The sequence below is a fragment of the Copadichromis virginalis genome, linkage group LG11 (genome assembly GCF_057382275.1).
Source record: "Copadichromis virginalis isolate Kocher_CV1m ecotype Utaka linkage group LG11, C_Virginalis_male_GT1.1, whole genome shotgun sequence".
NCBI classification, from domain to species: Eukaryota; Metazoa; Chordata; class Actinopteri; order Cichliformes; family Cichlidae; genus Copadichromis; species Copadichromis virginalis.
The window spans coordinates 40,254,066-40,277,541 of NC_140628.1; the positions used below are offsets into that span (position 1 = coordinate 40,254,066).

Consider the following 23,476-nt stretch of genomic DNA (forward strand, 5'->3'; position numbering starts at 1 on the left):
TTAAATATGGGCAATGGATTCGTATCTGGAACTGTCTTTTGGGAAAATACAAACCACGTGTTACTCAGAAATTATTCTTTTTTTTTTTTTGTACTGTGCTGCAATTAATTAGTACACAATTAACTTTTATTGACTCTGCACACAGGATATGCTTGGGAAGGTGGGATATGGGGGGAGTTGGAGCTCCACAAAGTGATGAAGGGAGGACGTTCATATTGTACTGAAGAAAAGAGTAATGAGCGTGCTGTTTGCACTGCCAGCTCACATATGTCCCTTTGATAAACAATATTCTAATGAAAGTCAGAGCATGTACACTGGTGCACAGTTCAAAACAAAGGTTATTCAGAAAAACATGGCCTCTTTTTAATAAACGTTTGTTTCCAAAGGAATTTGTAAAATTTCAGAAGTTTTACAATGAATTGGAAGATAACTCCGATGTAGTTAAAATAAAACACTCTGTGAGAGTTAATATATAAACTCTTAACACCTAGTTAGTTAAATGATGTGTTAAATGATCAACTCCAGACAGATTTGGGATTTAACACTAAATCAGAGTTAAAAACTCTCCAAAAAGAGTTAAATTAACGCTCATGGTGTGGACCCATATAGACGCTTTAATGTTGAAATCAAATCTGTCAGTGTTAACTTGGGCATGCTGGGTTTGCTGTGTGCTGATGGTTTCATGTCATGAAGCTGCAGACTGAGCGTGCTCACAGTCACGGTTTTAATTTGAAACTCTTCGCATACATTTCCTGTCAGGACTGACAGACGGTGGCGCTGCAGAGCCCTCGTCTTTCTGGGCCATAAAAAGTTCCAGTTCGTAATTTGTGCTGCTGTGAGGAAAAGGAGGGAGGGGAAATGATTAAAGGCACTTTTTATTTTCAGACGTGTTGTTGTTTTTAAATGATTCAGATTCATTCTTGGACTCGTTTACAGCAGCTTTGTGTCGGCCTGAGAGGTTCCTGTTTTGGGGTCCTGATCTCTGTTTTTAGGTTCTGGTTCCTCTTTTGGGTTCTGGTTCTTTTTACTCTTATAGCCTGTCAAGTCTTTCCCTCCTCTGTAAGGTGGCCCCGCCCAATCTGTCCTCACCTGCTGTGATAGTGCTCACCTGTGCTCTGTCGTTCGTGTGTTTAAATCGTATTAAATTAATCCAATTTGATTAATTTTTATTGCTTAAAATGATCAGACTGTGTGACGTCGGCAGTGTCAAAGCTGCTGCGATGGTTCACATCATGTGATGTGATTCACGGCGTCCTGCAGTCAACGGTTCGACCCTCCAACCTGCCGGGGATCGAACAGTACAGGGAAGCGGGGCAGCTGTGACAGATGTGGAGCTACCAGCTGAAACTATCCTCCATTATTCCGATCGGCGTTGCATTTTCATTAAAGCGAATTCCTTTTGGTTCGGTTAAGCCAGACTTTGTCCTCCTGGTTTCGTTTGGTCTCTCATGAGGTGACATCTTTGTCTCCTTTGAGGCAGTAATCCATCATTTCATTACCAGCAGGACGAACATTAACAGCAGTATATTTGTTTTTGTTGATTTAGTCTTTGAGGTGTTCAGCACTTGTAGTTTTTATAAATAAGGAGTCTTGCTTTGTTCTTTTTATTTCATTTCTTCGATTGAAATGTTTTTCTCCTTTTTATTGCAGTTTTAGTTGATCGTTGTCTTAATCCTTTTTTTCCTGCCTGTAGTACTGCAGTGTGAACACAGGGGGCGGCAACGCGACGTCACCCGGGTTCGCTTCCCTTTAAGGACGCAACGGGTTTTACGTCATCGGAGAGAGATCCAATCGGTGGTCGCCTGCGCATGAGTCCCCGCCCCGTAGAGAAACCGCCATTACAAAATCAAAAACAGAGCTGACAGGTGATCGGCGGCTCGCGCGCAGTTTCGGGAGCAGGTGAGTGTTTCTCAGCTGTTGATCCACTGTTTCTCCGCGGGATTCCGGAGGCTCGTGTGCGGCTGCTCCGGGCCGGTTTATCGGCGGGTTATGGCTCGGTGACTGTTGAGCGACTAACGGCGGCGTTAGCACGCGGTGCTAGCTGCAGCCGTCCGCCGATAAACGGTAACGGCAGGTTCACGTTTTCCATTCACTTGCGGACCGTCTGCGCACAGGTGACCGCCAGGTCAGCGGGCTCGGCGGCGAGGAGGGAGGAAGCTGCCGGGTAGCGCTCAGCCTGTTAGCTAACTGCGCGCCAAGAATCCGCAAAGAGCGAAGAAACAAACAAAAGCCCGCAAAAACCCCCCAGAGTCAAACCTGAGTGTTCCACACGAGCGCCTGCGCACACACCTGCCCGCGTTTCATTCAGCGAACATTCACAGTAAAGTTAAACTGGGCTCCAGTCTGGCAGCACCCGCGCTGCCAGACTCGGTTCAGAATTCAGCAGATTTTACAAAGAGACGCACCTGCCAGGTAAAACAGGAGTGACAGATTGCAAGTGCCAACGTGATGAAGTCAGCGGACCTTTCGGCTCATGTCTCCACTCACTGTGTGTTAGTTTCTTCTCTCTGGGTTTGATTTTGATGCAGATGCTCTGACTGCTCAAAGAAAACTTGGGCATGTCTTCAGTTACACACATGGCAGCACACACCTCTCACAGCCTCATGTGTGTGATGGCAGTGTACTGCTTCTGATTAGTCCGGGAGGAAGAATCCTGACCACATGCCCGCTGGTGTGTGTTTGTTTCTTGCCCCTAGGATTCGTGGAGTGTCGGCAACAGGTCAGACATGAGTGACGCAGCGGAGGAGGCAATGGACAGCTCCGCGGTGTCTGAGGAGGAGGTGGAGGACCAGCAGGAACTGTCACAGGAGGACCAGACGAGTCCCAATAAAAGAGGCTCCAAAATCTCAGGTAACGGGGATCAGACGGCGTGAGGGGGTCGGGCCTGTGGGCTGGCTCAGACCAGTGATTTATGTTTGAGTTTGTTTTGCTCGCAGTTGTGGGAGAAATCATCGAAGGGAAACGGGCAAAGAAGACTGTGGAGAGGCTCGACTTCCAGGTGCCGAAACAAAGAGAGAAGCTCAAGATCGGAGACGGTGAGCGACGACGGGCCGTGGCCTCCACTGGTCTCAGCGTGACGTGTACGTGTCTGAACACTGCTGCTGTTCGTCTCTGTCGTTTTCAGGCAGCGGCGATAAATTGGGAGACATTCCTCGCACCAGCTACCAAATCACCAAGATGAAGCCGGCTGACCTGAAACCTCTGCACGCCATCCTGTTCGACAGACCTGGGAAGGTGGGAACGTTTAAACACACAAAACAGAAATCGGTTTTAAAAGCCAGATTACTCAGAGTAAATCCCGCTGAGGGGGTTCTACTTCCTGCCACCTGCTGCTGTATCTGAGAGGACCTCTGCCCACGAGTTGGCAGCAAACACGTTCGCGCTGTGTTTCAGTCAGTGTGGTCCAAACTGAAACTGCCGACTGTGAGAGAAACTTTTTAGTTCTGAAACAAATAAAGATGTCTGAGCGGGAATGTCCGTGTGGGTCAGATCCTCTAAACGCAGGACAAAGGAGACGTGAACAAAACCGTAACGACGATCTCTGCATCGGTGAAACGTCCGGTCTGCTGCCGAGCAGCGTGCGCGCCCTGAGGGGACGTGGCCCCACGGCGCTCTGACCTGTGTGCTGACCGTGTCAGGTGATCGGGCTGACTCTGAGCGCTGTTCCTTCTTTTTCAGATGGCGTTGATAAAGAAGAACCTGCGGCTGTTCAACGGCTTCGCCTTTGATGCCGACAGCGAGCAGTTTGCCAAAAAACGGGAAAAGCTTCTCAAGTAAGTGTGCGCTCAGTATTTCCATGACGGTAACCTACAGACAGAAGGTCAGAGGTCACGCAGCGCTCGGTGCGTTTACGGGAGGTGGGGATTCGTGTGCTTGGGCGGGACGCCCCACGGATAATGCCGTTTAAACGACCTGCTGACCTTCATTCAAACAAAGGGTTGCTGGTTCGATTCCAGCTGGAGACGTGATTTATGAGTTTAAAACTACCAAATCAAACACGGAGTCTCAGACACGTGACCTGTGACTTATCACCTGATCCGTGTGTCCACAAAGCTCCATCCATCCTCTGGGGGGGCGGAGCCTATCCCCAGTAACCATTGGGTGAGAGGCAGAGTACACCTGGACAGGTCGCCAGTCTGACAGGGCGTTTTTATTACCACGTCATATCAAACATGAATATGTGATGTATTACTGCAGTACTACCACTGTACCCCCCAGTGATGACTACAGAGGAGTCCACAGAGCAGACTCCTGCTCTGCGTCACACCATCCTCAGCAAACACCCACTCGGACGTCTTCAGCTGCGTGTCTGAGCGCGCTCAGAGCCGGGGAGCCGTCGCATGGAGCGGTGACCTCTGAGCGTCGGACTTTAACGCGGCGGGCAGCGAGATCGATTAAAAACCTTTTGCCGTGTTCGTGAAACCTTCATCTGTCCACGATGAAGCTCGTTCTCTGGCTAACCGCTGACTCTCTCCGTGCAGGAACTCAAACTTCACAAACAGCAAGCTGAAGGTGGTCTGCAGCGTGCTGGATCTGGAGAAGAAAGGAACCCACTCGGACCTGGTGGACCGAATCCTGACCTTCCTCACTGCACCGAAGAACAGTGGCAAGGTGAGCTGAGCTACCTGTGGCGCCGAGACTCTCCTGGACCTGAGCTTTTCAGTTTTTATTAAACGTGTCCTCTGACCTTCGGCAGCGGCTGCTAGTGAAGAAGAAGAGGAAATCGAAGAAGAAGCTGTCGGGCGACGACCCGATGGTGAAGAAGAAGAACAAAACCAAAACCGCCAGCTCGTCGTCCAGCCCCAAGAAGTCCAAAACAGGAAGCAAGTCCAAAGCCATCGTCATGGACTCGAGCAGCGACGAAGACGACGATGAGGAAGACGAGAAGGCGGGAGCTTCGGCGGAGGCGGAAGGATCAGACGCTGAGGAAAAACCGTCAGAGAAAGAGGAGGAGCAGCAGTCTGACAAGTCTGAGGAGTCTGCGGAGGAGGTGGTGGTGAGCACAGAGTGAAGCAGGTGGAGCAGAAGATGATCAGCTGACAGGAAACGGTCTGACCTGTGTGTGTGTGTGTGTGTGTGTGTGTTCCAGTCCAAGTCCAGCAGAGGGAGTAAGCGAGCACGGACACCAGCGAAGAAGACGGGTCTTCCCAAAAAGCGATCAAAGAAGGAAGTTTCAGATGAGTCGGAGTCGGACAGCGATGCAGATGAGAAGGTAAACACGCGAGCAGAGCGATATGGCCAAAAATATGTATCATGATATAAATTTGAAAATTTGCGATAACGATATAACTGACGATGTAATTGATGCGAGACAAAATACAACTCCACAACTTTACTAGTGCAAAACCCCATCCATTTATTTTCACTTAAACAAGCAGCTGTTTTATGTACATTAAAGCTATATAAACATTTAACAGTGCAAATGCAAATTCTTTGCTGAAAGTTTAACCAAAAGGCATTTCCAGTAGAAATGGGCTGACATATCCTGAGCATAACCATGTACAACATCCACTGAAGTTAAAAAGAGGAGCTTTGCAACATTAAACTGCAGTGAGCCAAATAAAAAAGTCAAATATGTATTTTTCGGACCATAAGGTGCACGGGATTATAAGACACATCAAGGGAAACAAAGCAGTCAGATAAATCAAACTTTATTCAACTCATTCTTTTTTTTTAAAGTGAGCTTGTTAGTCCCCATAGGGAAATAGTTTCTCTGCATTTAACCCATTCACCCAGTGAAGCAGTGGGCAGCCACCAGTGCAGCGCCCGGGGAGCAGTGTGTAGGGACGGTACCTTGCTCAGGGGTACCTCAGGGTAGCCATTCAGTGGAGTCGAACCCCCGACCTTCCGATCATGGGGCCACCACTCTACCTACTGAGCTATCCCTGTCCCTTCTTTTTTTTTTTTCTTCTTGCTTCCTCCACTTCTGGAGGATCGTGGCTCAAGAGTTGGGAGTTTGTCTTGTAATCAGAAGGTGGCCGGTTTGAGCCCCGGCTCGGACAGTCTCGGTCGTTGTGTCCTTGGGCAATTTTAATCTCGTTGGTTGGATCTTAGACTTCTTAACTGATAGATCACAGTGTGTGAGAATAAACGGCTGTTTTTCCAAACAGCTGAACTCTTCCACTGGCTCACCACAAGGTTGCTGTCTCTCTCCTCTTTTGTATATTTTGTACACTAATGACTGTCGCAGTACACAGGCCAACAGGCATTTCATCAAATATGCAGATGACACAGTCATTGTAAGCCTCCTTCATGGTGAAGAGGATTCCCATGGGCCTGTTGTGGAGGAGTTTGTTTCATGGTGTGATCAGTCCTTCTTAATGATCAACACCTTGAAAACCAAGGACATGGTTATAGATTTCAGGAAGTCATCCCCTCATCCTGCGCTTACAGTGGTAAATGTGCAGCCATTGAAATGGTGGATAGTTACAAGTACTTGGGGGTTGTTCTTGATAAGACTCTGTCCTTTGAGTCACATCTTGCTGCTACAGTGAAAAAGGCCCAACAAAGACTTTTTAAGGAGGTTGAGAGGTTTTAATGTTTCATCTGAAATGATGACTCTCTTTTATAAAAGTTTTATTGAATCTGTTTTAACTTTCTGTATCATTGCTTGGTACGGTAATATGTCCCTGAATAATAAGACCAGACTTAACAATCTGGTTAAAGTGGCGGGCAAGATTTCAGGGAGGTCTCAGGTCCAGCTTGTGGACTTTTATAACAGGCAAGTGCTGAGGAAGGCAACTTCTGTCCTGTTGTGCTCAGATCATCCTCTCTTTAACGATTTTCAACTGCTTCCATCAGGTCGTCGTTATAAAATGACTGCAGTGAAGACAAAGCGACACAAATTGTCGTTTGTACCTAGTGCTGTTATCTTAATTAACAACACTAAATTGTAAGTGTTGTTGCCATTGCACATTGCACTTTTTTCGATGGAATATCTAGGTTGTTTTATCAGGCTTATATTATATTATAGAATTTTTTTAATGAGTGTACGTGATGTGTTGGTTGTATGTTTGTTTGTTTTGACATACTGCGAATCAATTTCCCATCAGGGACAATAAAGTTACCATTGACCATTGACTGTCTGTGAAGGTTCTCAGTCATCGTAGTCAAAGGAGCTTGCAAAGAAAAGCGTCTGGACTTCTTTAAGTTGCTTGAAGACGTTTCACCTCTCATCCGAGAAGCTTCTTCAGTTCTAAGGTCAAATGGTGGAGAGTCCCAGATATAAACCCAGTGGGAGTTTCCCCCCAAAGAGGGACAAAAGGACCCCCTGATGATCCTCTAATCGCCTGAGCCAAGGTGTGAAACTGGGTGTGGGTCACAATCAGCCAGGGTTTCGGGTGAGTTCATTGTGAAACCTGGCCCCACTCTATCATGTGATTTCCTGAGGTCAGATGGCCCAGGATGTGAGTGGGCGTTAAGGCGTCTGGGAAGGATCTCAAAACTGGATTATAGATGGCAGAGAGTTGGTGTCGTAAACCCCGCCTCTGTTCAAAGATGGTCGCTCACAGTGGACTTAGATGCTTCTTTCACTCCTCTTTCAAACCATCTGTCCTCTCTGTCCAAAATGTGAACATTGGCATCCTCGAAAGAGTGACCTTTGACCTTTAGATGCAGATGGACTGCTGAGTCTTGTCCTGTGGAGGTGGCTCTTCTGTGTTGTGCCATGCGCTTGTGAAGTGGCTGTTTGGTCTCTCCAATGTAGAGGTCTGAGCATTCCTCGCTGCACTGTACAGCATACACCACATTGTTAAGTTTGTGTTTTGGCGTTTTGTCTTTCGGGTGAACCAGTTTCTGTCTGAGCGTGTTGCTGGGTCTGAAATACACTGGGATGTTGTGCTTGGAGAAAACTCTCCTGAGTTTCTCTGATACACCGGCTACATAGGGGATGACAATGTTGTTGCGTCTGTCCTTCTTATCCTCCCTCGCTGGTGTCTGGTCTTCTTTTCTGTGCCTCTTTGCTGACTTTAAGAACGCCCATTTAGGATAGCCGCACGTTTTGAGTGCTTCCTTTACATGTGTGTGTTCCTTCTTTTTTCCTTCAGGCTTAGAGGGAACATGTTCTGCCCGGTGGTGTAGGGTCCTGATTACTCCAAGTTTGTGTTCCAGAGGGTGATGGGAGTCAAAGAGGAGGTACTGGTCCGTGTGTGTGGGCTTCCGGTAAACTTCGATGTTGAGGTTGCCGTTCTCTTCAATGTGCACGGCGCAGTCCAGGAAAGGCAGACAGTTGTCCTTTGTGTCTTCCCTGGTGAACTTGATGTTTTTATCCACAGCGTTAATGTGCGCAGTGAAGGATTCCACTTCTTGTGTCTTGATTTTGACCCAGGTGTCGTCTACATATCTGTACCAGTGGCTGGGTACTCTTCCTTTGAAAGAGCCAAGAGCCTTCCTTTCCACTTCCTCCATGTAAAGGTTGCTACAATAGGTGACACGGGGGAGCCCATGGCACAGCCATGTTTTTGTCTGTAGAAGCTTTCGTTGTATTTGAAGTATGTAGTGGTGAGGCAGAGGTCTAACAGTGTGCAGATCTGATCGGGTGTGAAGTTGGTCCTGTCCTCCAAGGAGCTGTCTTCTTGTAGTCGTTTTCTGACAGTCTCCACGGCCTCCGTGGTGGGTATGCAGGTGAAGAGAGAGACTACATCAAAGGACACCATGGTTTCATCTGGATCCAGGGTAAGTTTCTGGACCTTGTCGGTGAAGTCGGTGGAGTTCTTGATGTGGTGTGGGGTGTTCCCCACGAGAGGAGCAAGGATGGTAGCAAGGTGTTTAGCAATGTTATAAGTGGCTGAGTTTATGCTACTGACTATGGGTCTGAGTGGGACAGCTTCCTTGTGGATCTTAGGAAGTCCATAGATGCAGGGTATGGCATCCCCTGGGTAAAGGCGGTGATATGTAAGGCGGTCAATGATTTTGTCCTTTTCAAAGTCTTGAAGGCAAGCTATAACTTTCTTTTTTTAGCTGCTTGTGGGGTCTCGCTTTAAGGCTTCGTAGGTATTGTTGTCACTGAGGAGAGTAGTGATCTTTGTATGGTAATCTGTAGTGTTTAGGACCACGGTGCATCTTCCCTTATCAGCTGGTAAAACAGTGATGTTGTGGTCTTTGCTCAGGGAAGCGACGGCCTTCTTTTCTTGTATTGTGAGGTTGGATGGAGGGACTTTGGCACTGGAGAGCGTGGCTGAGACTTTCATCCTGATTTGCTCTGCTTCTGTCTGTGATAATTTATTGTAACATTAAAGTGTGAAGTATTTATTAATATGTAAATGTGAAAATGTATTTATGTATTTATTTATTCTTATTGATATATTGTATACTGTGGTGGAAGGTTGGGATTTAAGAATTTACCTGAGAGTGGAATAATGGTTTAGTCTGTGACAGCTGAACATATTTAAGGCTGCCAGTTGTCATTAGAGGATGGATTTTTGTGCTGTGAAGAAGCTCGACAAATTAATTGTGGTAAGGAGCGCCATATAGCAAATAAATACTTTGTTCCACTACACTTGCCTTGGTCTGTCTCACTGTCTTTCCAGCCGCTAGGGGCTGCCCTGTTACAAGCATTTTGGGCAAATGTTCAAACTCGCATCAGCCTGTGGGACAGGTGTCTGCTCCGGTGTGAGCAGCTGAACGTTGCAGGTTTGTCACAGACCAGTTCTGTTGCAGGGTGTCAAATGTTTCCTCCAGGTCCATCACAGCATCTTGGTTACGACAGAGGTATCCAAATCCATGATCACTGTGAGAATTTTCCCATCTCCACTGACATCACGGCATCAGCCAAGCTTCACCTGTTTATAATGACAGGTGCTGCTCAGTTTAAGTCCTCGAGTAAATATATGGCATTTGGGGAATGAATAATCAAATAAAGGCATGTTAGAAAATGAATCTGTGCAGTGTCTTGATGCATGCTCAATCATCCAGGTAAGGAAATCCCAAAAGGTTGATTCTGTTCATCTGGACGTTTTCAGTGGGAGAAATGTTTTGTCACTCATCCAGGTGACTTCTTCAGTCTCAGCTGACTGCAGGTTTCCCCAACCATATAAACAGGACATTTGCACAATGACTGAAACCAGCACCACTGAATGAACAATGGCGTGGGAGCTCAGTTCCTTGATCATTAATATGCGAATTGTTATGACCATTGAACAAAGCCAATTGATGAAGGCCTAAGGAGCTTGGAAAGAAAAGCGTCTGGACTTCTTTGAGTTGCTTGAAGACGTTTCACCTCTCATCCGAGAAGCTTCTTCAGTTCTAAGGTCAAATGGTGGAGAGTCCCAGATATAAACCTAGTGGGAGTTTCCCCCCACAGAGGGACAAAAGGACCCCCTGATGATCCTCTAATCGTCTGAGCCAAGGTGTAAAACTGGGTGTGGGTCACAATCAGCCAGGGTTTCGGGTGTGTTCATTGTGAAACCTGGCCCCACTCTATCATGTGATTTCCTGAGGTCAGATGGCCCAGGATGTGAGTGGGCGTTAAGGCGTCTGGGAAGGATCTCAAAACTGGATTATAGATGGCAGAGAGTTGGTGTCGTAAACCCCGCCTCTGTTCAAAGATGGTCGCTCACAGTGGACATAGATGCTTCTTTCATCTATGTCCACGCAACTAGGGATGGGTATTGAAACCCGGTTCATGTTGAGAACCGGTTCCCACTGTTTCAGTTCCTTGGAATTGTTTGCCATTTTTGCAAACGATTCTCTTATCAATTCCAGTCGCCCCGAATGACGTCACCACGTTGCGGAGCATCATTTACCTGGCAGGAAACACGGCGGCTCAAACGCTCAAAAGTTTGGTTACACTTTACGAGAACGGATGACAACAGGGCAACTTGCAATACTTGCAAAGTAGAGATTTCATTTACGGGCAGCGGTAACGTTTGCACGTCCTCTCCCGTTAATGCGGCAGGTAAATAATCAACTAACATATTATGTTAGCGCGATCTGCCTTATTACAAACCTGCCATTACTGTGCATTTAGTGACCATGATGAGAGAGACAGAGTCTGGCTCAGATGCTGCCAGTTCTCGCTGCAGTCTGCCGGTAGCGTCTCCTTTCAGGCAGGATAGACTAATGTCACCGAGCAGTGACTCAGTTTGTGGTCAAAGGTTTGCACCCGTTTGCCACAGCAGATGATTTTCAGTAAGTGAATGTGTTTAATTGTAGGCAGGGACATTACTGGATATTCTTGTGTAATTGCTGCAGAATAATTTGTTATACTTTATTATTGCTACAGAAGAATATTTATTCTATTATTTTACATTTACAGTTTTTTTCCTGGGGACCCTGTGACACCCCATTGAAGAGCCGCAGGCTGGATCTCTTAAGATCTCACTGCTGGGTTTGTAAGGCCATGTTACTCCTAAATTTCTATCTTGTTCAAAGAGAAGATATAAAACAAAGTTCTGAGCTAATCGACCTTAGTGTTCTCCTTTTTTAAAAAGAATCGATAAACAGAATCGAAAATGGAATCGAATCGTGAAAATCTTATCAATACCCATCCCTAGATGCAACAACATTGTCATCCCCTATGTAGCCGGTGTATCAGAGAAACTCAGGAGAGTTTTCTCCAAGCACAACATCCCGGTGTATTTCAGACCCAGCAACACGCTCAGACAGAAACTGGTTCACCCGAAAGACAAAACTCCAAAACACAAACTTAACAATGTGGTGTTGCTGTACAGTGCAGCGAGGAATGCTCAGACCTCTACACTGGAGAGACCAAACAGCCACTTCACAAGCGCATGGCACAACATAGAAGAGCCACCTCCACAGGACAAGACTCAGCAGTCCATCTGCATCTAAAGGTCAAAGGTCACTCTTTCGAGGATGCCAATGTTCACATTTTGGACAGAGAGGACAGATGGTTTGAAAGAGGAGTGAAAGAAGCCATCTATGTCCACTGTGAGCGACCATCTTTGAACAGAGGCGGGGTTTACGACACCAACTCTCTGCCATCTATAATCCAGTTTTGAGATCCTCCCCAGACGCCTTAACGCCCACTCACATCCTGGGCCATCTGACCTCAGGAATTCACATGATAAGGTGGGGCCAGGTTTCACAATGAGCTCACCCGAAACTCTGGCTGATTGGGACCCACACCCAGTTTCACACCTTGGGTCATGTGATTAGAGGATCATCAGGGGGTCCTTTTGTCCCTCTGTGGGGGGAAACTCCCACTAGGTTTATATCTGGGACTCTCCACCATTTGACCTTAGAACTGAAGAAGCTTCTCGGATGAGAGGTGAAACGTCTTCAAGCAACGTAAAGAAGTCCAGACGCTTTTCTTTCCAAGCTCCTTTGACTTGGGCAAGACTCTTCACCCGTTGCCTACTGGTGGTGGTCAGAAGGGCCGATGGCGCGATATGGCAGCCTCACTTCTGTCAGTCTGCCCCGGGTTCTGGCTACAACTGTAGCTGCCTCCACCCGTGTGTGACTGTGTGTTGGGATGACTGGGTGTGTAAAGCGCTTTGGGGTCTCTAGGCGGGACTAGTGAAAGCACTATACAAATACAGGCCATTTACCATTTCTGTAACATTGATTTATTAATGTTGAATTCTCTCGCAGCTGCTCTGTTCCCACGTTGTTGCAGTATATTAATGACTAACCTGGTATTGTGGATGGATTATCTCAGTTGTTCTCCTGATGAGTTTGGTCCGTTTACAGCATCCTGCTATGCGATTGCATTTGTCTCTAACCATCAGGAACCCTCACGTTAACTTTTATCGAGTGGGGAAAAAGTTAGCGTTCATCCTCCAGCTTCAGTGTTTATGTTATGCTAACATAGCTGTGTCGCTAGCATTCGTATATCATTATATAGCAGCTAGCCCAACTTCAGTAACCCTACAAACGTCACTGCTGTTTAGCTTTCTGTCTTCATTTATGTTGGAAGTGACAGCAGAGCTGTACGTTTTAATTTTTTCAGAAATCTCTGTCAGAACATGCTATATCATGTTTAGGTAACTAGCAAAACTAGCGAGCTAACTTCCTGCTAACTTCTAACTCAGTTAAATGTAATGAATCCTGTTTTCATGGATGCCTGGATGTTAAACTTCATAGTTCCACCTGGTAAAGCAGCAACACTGATCATTTTATTAAAGGTGAAAGAATTTAGACCGTTTTTAACTCTCAGTGATGTTTGTTTGACTTCGGGACCTTAAAGGACTGAGTTTAGGACCCATATTACTCCCAGATTTACGAGCACCTTAGTCCAACACTGTAATGCAAGTTTGATTCACAATTTATTGTCAATCAAATTCATTCATTGACGCAGCTGAAGCTTCCTCACGTTACAAACACGTCTTCATCCAGATGCAGGCTGATGTTCCCGGAAACCACCGCCTGGACCACATCCTCCTCCAGCAGCTCTCTGTGACCATCCTCTCGCTCTGCAGAGTCGATGATGGCGGCTGTAACAGCCATAATAGTGCGGTGTCTCCTTAAGACAGCCTAATTTGATGTTTAGTGATGTCACGGGTGCCCTCTGTAGAGTGTGGGAGAAGCGTGCTCGCACACCTCATGTGTTTACCTCATTAACTCAACGTAACGTTACAGGTTGTATGAACTCTGCTCGCTTCATGTATGATGAGACAGCAGCCGTTCAGTCGGGCTTGTAAGGTTGGCGTTTATTAAAGGACAAACACTGTGGAATTCCCACTGCCACTATGGTCGCAAGCTTTTGACTGTCCTGCTGAGTGTGTCGGCTGCCTCTAACCACTGAATACAGCCCACGTTACATGATGATTTCTTTTCCAGCCCAGGAAGAAGAAAGCCGCTGCAGCCAAACCTGCGGCCAAGACGAAGAAGGCGGACAGCAGCAGCCACCGCAGGAACAACACAGGTGAGCTCGTCTCATCGATCAGTGTGACCTGTGATCAGAGGTCTGCGGCGTCGCGCTCATGTTGATCCCAGGTGTGGGTCCGACCCAGGTAGCTCAAAGTTTAACGCCCAGTTTGCAGGTAAAAACCATAAATTTATGTTTCACAGCGAAGTGCTCACTTAGACTTTAGGTGACAACCGTTAACCTTGTTACCAAAATAAGAGCCCTCAGAAACGAGGCAGCTGAAGGTGTGACGAAGACTTCCTGTTCTGATGTTTACCCAGGCTCGTCCAAAACATCCTGATTGGTCAGAATATGAGTCAGTTTAGTTCCTAATGAATTGGCCACTGCGTGTTTCGGAGCGACCTCCACAGTGAGGACGATGATGTCAGAGACCTGGCTGTAAATCTCCTGTTCTTCTTCTTCGTGTGTTTTTCTGCGGCTCGTTGTCGTGCAGCGGAGGACAGCTCGGACGACGACGAGCCGCTGATCAAGATGGTGAAGAAGGGGCCGAGCGACGAGCAGCTGAAGGAGACGGTGCAGAGTCTGCTGAAGGAGGCCAACCTGGAGGAGATGACCATGAAGCAGATCTGCCAGAGGGTCAGTCTCCCTGCTTCTTGTGTTACCATGGTTACAGATGCTGAGCAGTGTGGACAGGTGGGGGCGTCACCCTCAGGCTGCAGCAGCTGTCCAAACATGTGGCTCGAGGGCCCAGAAAAGGCCTGCCCACACACACACACACAGTGTCGGTACTCTAACTCTGACATAATGCTCACCCTCACCCTCACCCAACTGTAACTTGGGTGAGACTTTGTCTCAGACTTGTGGGGACGGACACGTTGGTCCCCACAAGTAAACCAGCTGACTGAGGGGGTCAGGGGGGTGCGCGCGTGTGTGTGTGTGCGCGTGCGTGCGTGCGTGCATGTGTGTGCGTGTCACAGCTCAGTTTGTCTGACGGTGAGGCGTGACACTCTGTTCCAGGTGTTTGACACGTACCCCGAGCACGACCTGAGCACCAAGAAGGACTTCATCAAACAGACCGTCAAATCTGTGAGTACACACACACACACACACACACACGCTGTTCTTCCTGATGGTGTGGGGACATTAGTGCAGTGCTTTGCTGTCCACAGTAAAGGGCAGCAGCAGGTCAGAGGCGTGTCTGCCACAGGCTTCATCTCTGAGCAGTCGCTGCATGCTGTGGGTCACATGTTTGTCATTCCTCAAAACAAGTACTCTATTACACAGAATACTCGTTACCTACTCTGTAATTGTCGTCCAACAATATAAACTGAGCTACAGTCGCACACACTGACACGGAGCCCATGACGACACGCACACAAAGAGACTTCAGAGCGGTCGTCACGGTGATTGTGAAACATGAGCAGGTGCAGGCGGGGCTGCAGCCTGACTGCTCACCTGTGTGTTACCTGCTGAAGCTCCAGCCCCGCTCATCAGCCAACAGGAGATCAGCTGATTTATTCCCAGGTTACCGTCCTCCTCGATGTCAGGTTAATATTTACAGGTGAATAGAAACGTGTCAGGTTTGCTTTCTGTTGAGGTGAAATGCTTCTCACATACAGGAAGTTGTAGATTAAAGCCATGCACCAAATCTTTCTTGATAAACCACAATTAACGAGTCTTTTACAAATGACTATAAATACTTGAACATCACAGACATTACGTACAGTATTTAATGACAGCAGGAAGTGTCTGTTGTGGGCTTTTATTGTGAAAGGTAAGGAGGAAAAGGTTTGCTGATGTCCAGTAGGGTCCTCTCAGAGCAGCTTCATCTTGCTGTTTCTTTAAAAACCAAAACAGGAAGCGAGTCGGTGCGTCACCATGTTTATCAAAACCACACATGTTAGAAACCATTTGATTGGCTGCTGCATGTGGACGCGTTTCTCATTCTGCAGCCACCTGAGCCGCCACCAAAACCCCGCCCTCCTCGCTCGCTGTCACCGTTCGGTCTGCAAACAGGAAGTTCACAAACCGCCGTCATGTGTTGTTTTTCACTTTGTTTCTTTACGTTCATGTACAGAACTGTGTGTAGCAAGTACATAAGCTAAAATAATTTAAGTTGGTTATGAATAGTTGGGCTAATTCAGAAGATATCAGATTCGGCTCTAGGAGGTGAGTGAAGTACAATAACCGTACAACCACAGATATTGTGATTACAATTGTTATTTATAGTGAAAATAAAGTGCAATTACCAAACACCAATATTTACAAAATCTGCAGACAAGGAAAAAATAAAACAATTCAAGCTTGTAAAATATCCGCTGCACGGCAGTGCAGGAACCTCGTCCAACCTCTGGCAACAATGTCCATAAAGTTTATTTCATGAGTGATATAAGTCCAACGCGTATGACAGTCTAGACAGGTTGAAATTTGAAGTAGGATGATCAGCACTAAGATTCCAAAGCTGAAATCTCAGAAGTGAGATTTAGGGGACTAAACCAAGAGGGGAGAGTGTAGGCCGCAGCAGCCTCCTACCAGACCGCAGGAAGTTGTAGCTGGGATTCTGGCTCGTTGGGCCTAGCTCGCCATCCAAAGTAGTGGTGTCGCTGTGGTCTCTCCAGGGCACCACTAGCCTGCACTATAATCACAAAACCACTATTAGCAAAATTCATCTAAACTTCCCAAGCTAGCTTTAGTTCCAGTGTACACATAAAATCCATGAGAAAATACAACAAATACATATCCAACCATTGTAATGAATTAAAACAAATGACAATCTCAAATAACAAAACTACCGCCACGTAAAGTGAGAGTAGTAGTAATGCAGTAAGCCTCAGCCTCAGCTATCCCATCAGCTAATAGCACTGGCATACTGATACAGGTTACAAATACAAACAAACATTCAGGCTCAACTCACCATTCACTACGTGCGATGTCACATACGAGCCCCACGCATCTACCCACGGCGGTATCAAAATACTGTTGAACGCAATCCACAATTAATTCAAAAACAAGCCAAGATAGTAAACAGCGAAGAGCGCTCGCCCTACGTACCTGTTGCTTCCATCCGCTAACGCCTCTCCCCCGCGTCTTTTCGAGACGACAACCCGGAAGGCATATATCGGTGCCTCGCGAATGTGATTGGTCACAACAGGCATGTGCAGACACGCGCCATGACGCGTCGCGATGCCTTCACGGGCACGCTCCCAATTGGAATTTAAATTTTCGGCTTAGTTATAGATGCAGCTCTTTTTATGTGGGTTACATGTGCAAAAGTCTTGAGCCTCACAGGAAGAAACGCTGATGAAGGTCTGAGGAACAGGACCTCAGCATTACTGAAGCGGCGTAGCGTCACCCTGCACGTCCTCGCGCTGAGCTGAAGGATCAAACTCTGTATTTACACGTGTGAAATCATACAGCTCTTCTAACACACGTGGGCTCAAGACCTTTGCACAGTACTGCAGCCGTTTAACCATCAAAGCACAGACCCTGCCATTTGGTGACCCCGCCTCTGCCACGCGGCGATGCATCATGGGAACGGCGAGGGTTTGGGGTGCTCTGGTCTCACAGGTGAACCCTGCAGGTGTTCCTCAGCTGTGTTTTCTCTCCTCACAGCTCATCACATGAAGACGGGAAGGGAACGACCTCGGCCAGCAGCTCCTCCCCCCACATCTGCTTTCTCTTTTATATACGTTTTTTTTATTCCTGCGTGGAGCTCTCACGTGAACTCATCACTGTTGTGTCGCCCGCTGTCGAGTCCAGAGCAGAAGCTGTTTGTCTGAGGAACAGGAAGTAAAGAGAGCGTGACTCCGGGAGAGCCGAGCTCTGGACTCTGTCGTAGTCGAAGCTTTTCTCGAGTTTTCTTCTGTTGTTTTGTTCTCGTTTGAATCTTCTGAGATGTGCTGAAAAACTTTGATTAAAATTCTACCTTTTTTCAACAAACTCGTCTCCGAGCGCTTTCTAACCCACCAACTCCTCACAGCCACCAAACAGGAAACGGCAGCCTCAAACTCAGGAACAGGAAGTCTCCACCTGATCATCAGCGCTGCGTGGCGTTAGTTTCAGGGACTTCCTTAAAGCCTGGACATGTTTCAGGGCCGAAGTAATTCCAGAGTCACTAAGAATGAGGAAACAGAGTGCAGACAGGAGCACCCGAGGAGACCAGTTCATTAACAAACAGAACTGATGCTCAACATTATAACAAGGCTGTGCAAAGTTACTTATGTTGGTAACATCAACAAAGACGAGCGGAGACATGACAGCGATTGTTGTAGAAATCTGAGGACATGGGATTGTTTCGGCAGCAGTAAGTAAGGGATCGTTCAAACCGTGCTTTTCTCTCCTGAAACTAACGGATAACAGGACACCTTTCAGCGTTTGACTCTGAAGCTTACTGTGCAGCGTGCCGACAGTCTGCCGATGTTGTATTGAGATGTTGATGACATGTGAGCAGCGACAACCCTAACCCAGCGATCTGGGCTTTGACCGAACTGCTGAGTGCATACTGTCAGAATCACTTGATGCTCTTCGCTGCCGTTCAACTCTGCATCTCCAGGTGCAGGAAATGTTCCCGCCTCTCCTCAGGGTTGAAATTTACTGCTCGTGTGTCTGAGTCGGATGCTTACACGCACGCCATCTGCGGGTTGGGGGGGTCCCTGCAACTCAGGGGACACAGGTTTTAGACGTGTCCTTGACCCAACATAGCTGATTTAAATGGCTAAACAACCTCCTTGATGTGTCGTGAAGTTCTCCAGAGACCTGGTAATGGACTAATCATGTGATTCAGGTGTGCTGACCCAGGGTGAGATCTAGAACCTGCAGGATACTGGCCCTTGGAGTTCCCCACCCTGAGTGTTCAATACAAAAATTGTATCCAGAGCTGTGAATATGATCCACTGATCCTCTAACACAGTCTTCATCTGCAGAAGTCTGTGGTTTGCATCCTGCTGTGGTCTAAATACTCACAGATTACATCACCCATCGTGTGATTGTAAAAATCTGGAGCATCAAACATTATTACGGCATCGTTTGGTTTGAATGTTTTAAGTTATTCACGCATGTTAATGGTGGAGCGAGCTCTTTCATTTTCTCTCAGGTCCTTTCTGGGTCTCATCCCGAGGAGATCGTTCCCACACTCACAGCTGTGATTATTTTATTAGCTTTTACAAGACTGAAACACAAACAGCTCCTGCTGCTCACCGGCATTCATCAACGAATCACAGATCACACCGCAGGTAAAGGGACAACCTGAGTGCAGCTGTGGTAGGACGAGAGGAGTCGGGTGACAGGTGATGCTGTGGCTGCGTCCCAATCCAGCGACCGCACGCTTCGTAGTGCGCATTTGTAGACCGATTACGTCACAGCGACGTCTTTCGCTACTCAGGTTATAAGTCACTCAAATAACTTAAAAATGTAATTGTTTGTTTTATTCCGCGTTTTATTTGTTCTGGAGTGAATCGGTTTGGATGAGATTAAAGTTATTAGATTAAATTAAACTTTATTAATCCATCGTTGGGTTCCTCCGGGATTTTCACACAGCTGAATAAACGTCAAAGTGTGAGACAGTCGAGAGTCCTGTTATATTTTAGATAGGAAAGAGCAGACGGCCGAATTTATTAAACTCCACCGAGACAGCGGTGACGCTAATCTGAAGGCGAGAACGTCACATTTCACAGCCTCGCACTTCCGGCCTTCTCGGTCTTCGAAGGACCCGGCACACAGACCGCGAAGGCCGGGTCCTTCGAAGGATGCAGCCCGACGCTTTGGGACACTTCTCCAATTCTAAGAGGCCGACAAATGCGTCCTTCATTTCCCCAAATTTGAAGTGTGGTCCGGTGTACACTTCGTGGTCCCATATATCCCACATTTCATAGCGCGGCGGTGGGTGTGGATATTTTGTTCGAAAAAAAGAAGAAACAGCGGATGCCTGAAGCGGAGCAGCTGAAGAGTAAACTTTAAGTAAGTACTGAATATGATGTCACTTATTTATGTGCAAATGTTTAATAATGAAGAACATTAAAACATGACTGTTGGTCACATGTCGGCACAGTTGTGACGTTAGTGACGTTTGTACTAACTTGGTTTTAAAGCCTTTAAATATGCGCCGTTCAATAGCTGAGCTTAATCTGACAGAGAATGTGATGATTTTGTGGATAATTAAAGTCGGTCATATATCCACAAACACAACAATGTGCAATACTTTTTGTGCAATACTTTTGTAAATAGTCAACGGTGCAATAGACTCAATACTTGAAATGTGCAATTCACTTGTATTTTTATTTTTATTCCTATTTATTCTATTTATCCCCTTCGTATATTTTATTTATATTGTCTCTGTATTTATATATATGTGTGTGTGTATAACTCTGTAACTTCTGTCGGTGCTGTGCTTTTTTTGGAAATCGAATTTCCCAGAGGAACCCACCCGAGGGATTAATAAAGTTCTATCTAATCTAATCTAACAAGCTGAAAGTCAGTGATGCTGCTCGGTTTGCAGTCCTGAACATCACGGCACAAGCAGGATTCACTGCACTGTTAATGTGAGCTGTGTTATATTGCTGCCTCAGATACTCAACTAATCAAAGTGATGTCATAAAAAATTTAAAAAACATTTTTCTCCATTTCTGTCACACAAAGCTGTATGAAACGTTTCTCGTGGTTAGTATCATGGTTGCTAGGCAACCTCAGCAGCACGACGGAGGCCAGACCGTCCCGTTTCACCAGCCTCTCACTTCTCCTACTTCGTAGTAGAGATGGACTGATCCGATATTACGTATCGGTCCGATACTGACCTAATCTACTGGATCGGATATCGGAGAAAAATAAAAAATGTAATCCGATCCATTAAATATCACGAAAGCACCTCACAAAACTTGCAACACGCCGTAACTCGCCTCAGAACGTTAGCACGTCGGAGCAGTATGCATCACGTGATAGAGCGGCTGTGGCATGCGGGACCTGTCGGTGGTCTGGATAGCATGTGGAGTCCATCTCTGAATGTAAAGCATTCCTGCGTTAAGCTTAACAAACGATATATGGAGCGACTGCCTCTTCTTGCTGCTACTTCAATCATGAAACTGCTTAATGATCAGCTGATCGGCTTTTCTGTCGTGAGTCCGTCTCTCTTGTTTGCTTTTGGCCCACTTTGCAGCAGAAAGAGGAAACCAGCGGCTGAACAACAGCAGCACGTTTAAGCTTGATCAGCTGCTGTTAGAATGTATTTAATATTACTTTCTACTCGAGGATCTTTTTCTACGTAGCTGACGCTGGTAACTGTGCAGGGGCGGATCTAGCAAAGTTTAGCCACGGGGGCCAATAGGGCATGAACAGGGAAAAGGGGGCACAAAGACATACTTTTCTTTCTTATTCTCATTTAAAATGTCGAGCTTTTAATAAATAATTATCTGACACCCAAAGTTTTAATCTGATGTAAAATGAATAGAAGTCAATTACTGTATATAGTGACTATTAAGTCTAATATATATACCCTAGTAAGCTATAGTACTTTTTCCTTTGGGAAGGTACCATCTGTGCAGTCTGCAATTTTGTTGAAGAAAGATGTTGAATCTATTTAATATTTCTTGAAAAATAATTTATTTCTGTGCATTTTTTTCCACACTGCATCAAATTAAGGTTGATTACGTTGATTAAGCATCATGAGGTGGAGTGTGAGGGGTGGTTCCCTAGTTTTTATTTATTTTTGTTGTTGCTGGGAGTTGGAACCCTATTAGTTAGGTTGCTTAATATTTACACTAAGTACTCTTTAAAATACCAGAATAGGGAGGATGGTGTAGGTTTAAGTTTATTAGATTGATCAGTATTGCTGAACTATGAAATTTTTTTTTTTTTGCATACAGGTATAACAGAATAGCTTTAGTGTAGTTGTTGTTTTAAACTTGAGTATGAACTTATACAAAATGCAGCAAGATATTAAAAAACAGTTTTATTGATTAAAAACACTATATCGGATTCATATCGGTATCGGCAGATATCCAAATTTATGATATCGGTATCGGACATAAAAAAGTGGTATCGTGCCATCTCTACTTCGTAGTACACACAGTTCGCAGACTACATACAGCGGGTACTAGGAAGTACGAGAAGGGTGTGGTCTGGATTGGGACACAGCCTGTATGTGTGAGAGGAATTTGCATCATAGCTCAGTGGCGCCACCTGGTGACAACATGACATTAGTGTTCAGAATGAAGCCTGGATGGGAGTATCGGGGTCACACATGTTGTGACAAACGCAAATCACTCCATCTGTTTATGAAACGCCATCAGCAGCAGCCAATCAGTGAGGGACAGACTTGATGAAGCGTGTGCTTTGCACAGGGGCAGGAGAAGCAGAAACATCTGCAACATCTGTTCACTCATCATCATCATCAGTCCTGTTAGTACGCGGGCAGCTGCTGGCATTTATGTTTATGTGCAAGGCTAACATCTCATATTTACTGCACACAGCGTTACCGTAGAGACGCTTTGGAAGTACATGTTAGGCAGCCTTGGTCTCTGAGAGGACGTCAAATTCTAACGTGTTAATAAGGAAAAACTGAGATTGTTCTTGTTCGGTCGATTGTTAAAAAAGACAAAGAACAAAAGCTGAAGGATAACATAAAATAATGTACAATGTTTCTCACAGCTGAACACAAAGCAAAAAATGGGGATGTTTCCTCCTATTTAGTGTCTTTTTGAATATTTTGTTGAGAATGAACGCGACCGTGGTTCAGGGGGTTGGGAAACTCATCTTGTAACCGGGAGGTTGCCGGTTCGATCCCAGCTCCGTCTGTCTTGGTCGTTATGTCCTACCGCCTACTGGTGTTGGCCAGAGGGGTCGATGGCGCGATGTGGCAGCCAGCCTTCTGTCAGTCTACCCCGGGGCAGCTTACCTCCATCAGTGTGTGAGAGTGAATGAATAGTGGGATTGTAAAGCGCTATATAAATGCAATCTATCATTAATGAAAGATGAAGTCCTGACTGCTTTATGATTCGGAGACCGTTTGATGGCGTCGGGCTTTTCTGTTCAGAACCATCGGTGAATACGAAATTTAAAATTGAAATTAATTAAAGATACAGAAGCGTTTATGCCGTAGTCCTGAAGACATCTTTCCACAATAACTGAGAATCACGTTTGTGTGTGAGGTCGTTGTACCAGCGTCGCACCTGTGCAGAAGTTTAAAGCACTTCGTTCACCTTGCTAGGTAGCAGAAGGACGCTGTGCAGAAGCCCCGCCTCCTCCCACTTCGTGCCAGAGATGAGGTGATCCCAACAGAAGACTGCATGTGGCAGGAAAACTCTGTTTCTAAGCTCGGATGTCTGAGTGACCGCTGTTCTCTGGGTCTCATTAAAGAACCTTTAAGATCATCGAGTTCCATTTGCAGCCAGTTTAGGAACATTCAAGCAAAGACGACAAGATTTAAAATTATTTTGATCTCTTCATCCAAATTTTCTTTAAAAAAATACCAGATTCAAGTTTTTAAAGTTCCTTTTTTAGCTTTGCTCCAGTACTTTTAATCATCTTTGAGATTTCTATTTGAACTTTTTCATATTATAACAAACTTTGAAACTAGCAGTGAGCTGATTCGCCGAACGATTTCTTCCAGTTTTGGCTTCCTCTTTCTAAATCTTATGTGGCGAGATTGAATACTGAGAACATTGCAGCAGCTTCCTGCGCCTTACTGGAGCGGCAAGCAGAGCGACCACAGCCACCCTT

General features: G+C 46.1%; 1 protein-coding gene and 1 long non-coding RNA gene across 3 annotated transcripts; one reads left to right on the forward strand and one right to left on the reverse strand.

Annotated features, from left to right (window-relative positions):
• Positions 1–1,732: 1,732 nt before the first annotated feature.
• On the forward strand, positions 1,733–17,707 carry dek (DEK proto-oncogene). 2 transcript variants are annotated; one of them, XM_085472530.1, is made up of 12 exons: positions 1,733–1,899; positions 2,697–2,850; positions 2,937–3,035; positions 3,125–3,234; positions 3,679–3,773; positions 4,482–4,611; positions 4,697–4,990; positions 5,090–5,212; positions 13,741–13,825; positions 14,262–14,404; positions 14,786–14,854; positions 17,381–17,707. In XM_085472530.1, exons 2-12 carry the CDS (start codon positions 2,727–2,729, stop codon positions 17,390–17,392), a joined length of 1,284 nt encoding a protein of 427 aa, XP_085328656.1. In that variant the 5' UTR covers positions 1,733–1,899; positions 2,697–2,726; the 3' UTR covers positions 17,393–17,707. The 2 variants fall into 2 exon arrangements, with proteins under 2 accessions (XP_085328656.1, XP_085328655.1); XM_085472529.1 differs by having other exon boundaries at positions 1,734–1,899; positions 4,697–4,996.
• Positions 15,971–17,387, reverse strand: LOC146699548 (uncharacterized). Its single transcript, XR_014922854.1, has 2 exons — positions 16,820–17,387; positions 15,971–16,744 (listed from the first exon to the last, which is right to left on the reverse strand). It is a non-coding gene; the product is annotated as an uncharacterized LOC146699548 (long non-coding RNA).
• Positions 17,708–23,476: the final 5,769 nt, after the last annotated feature.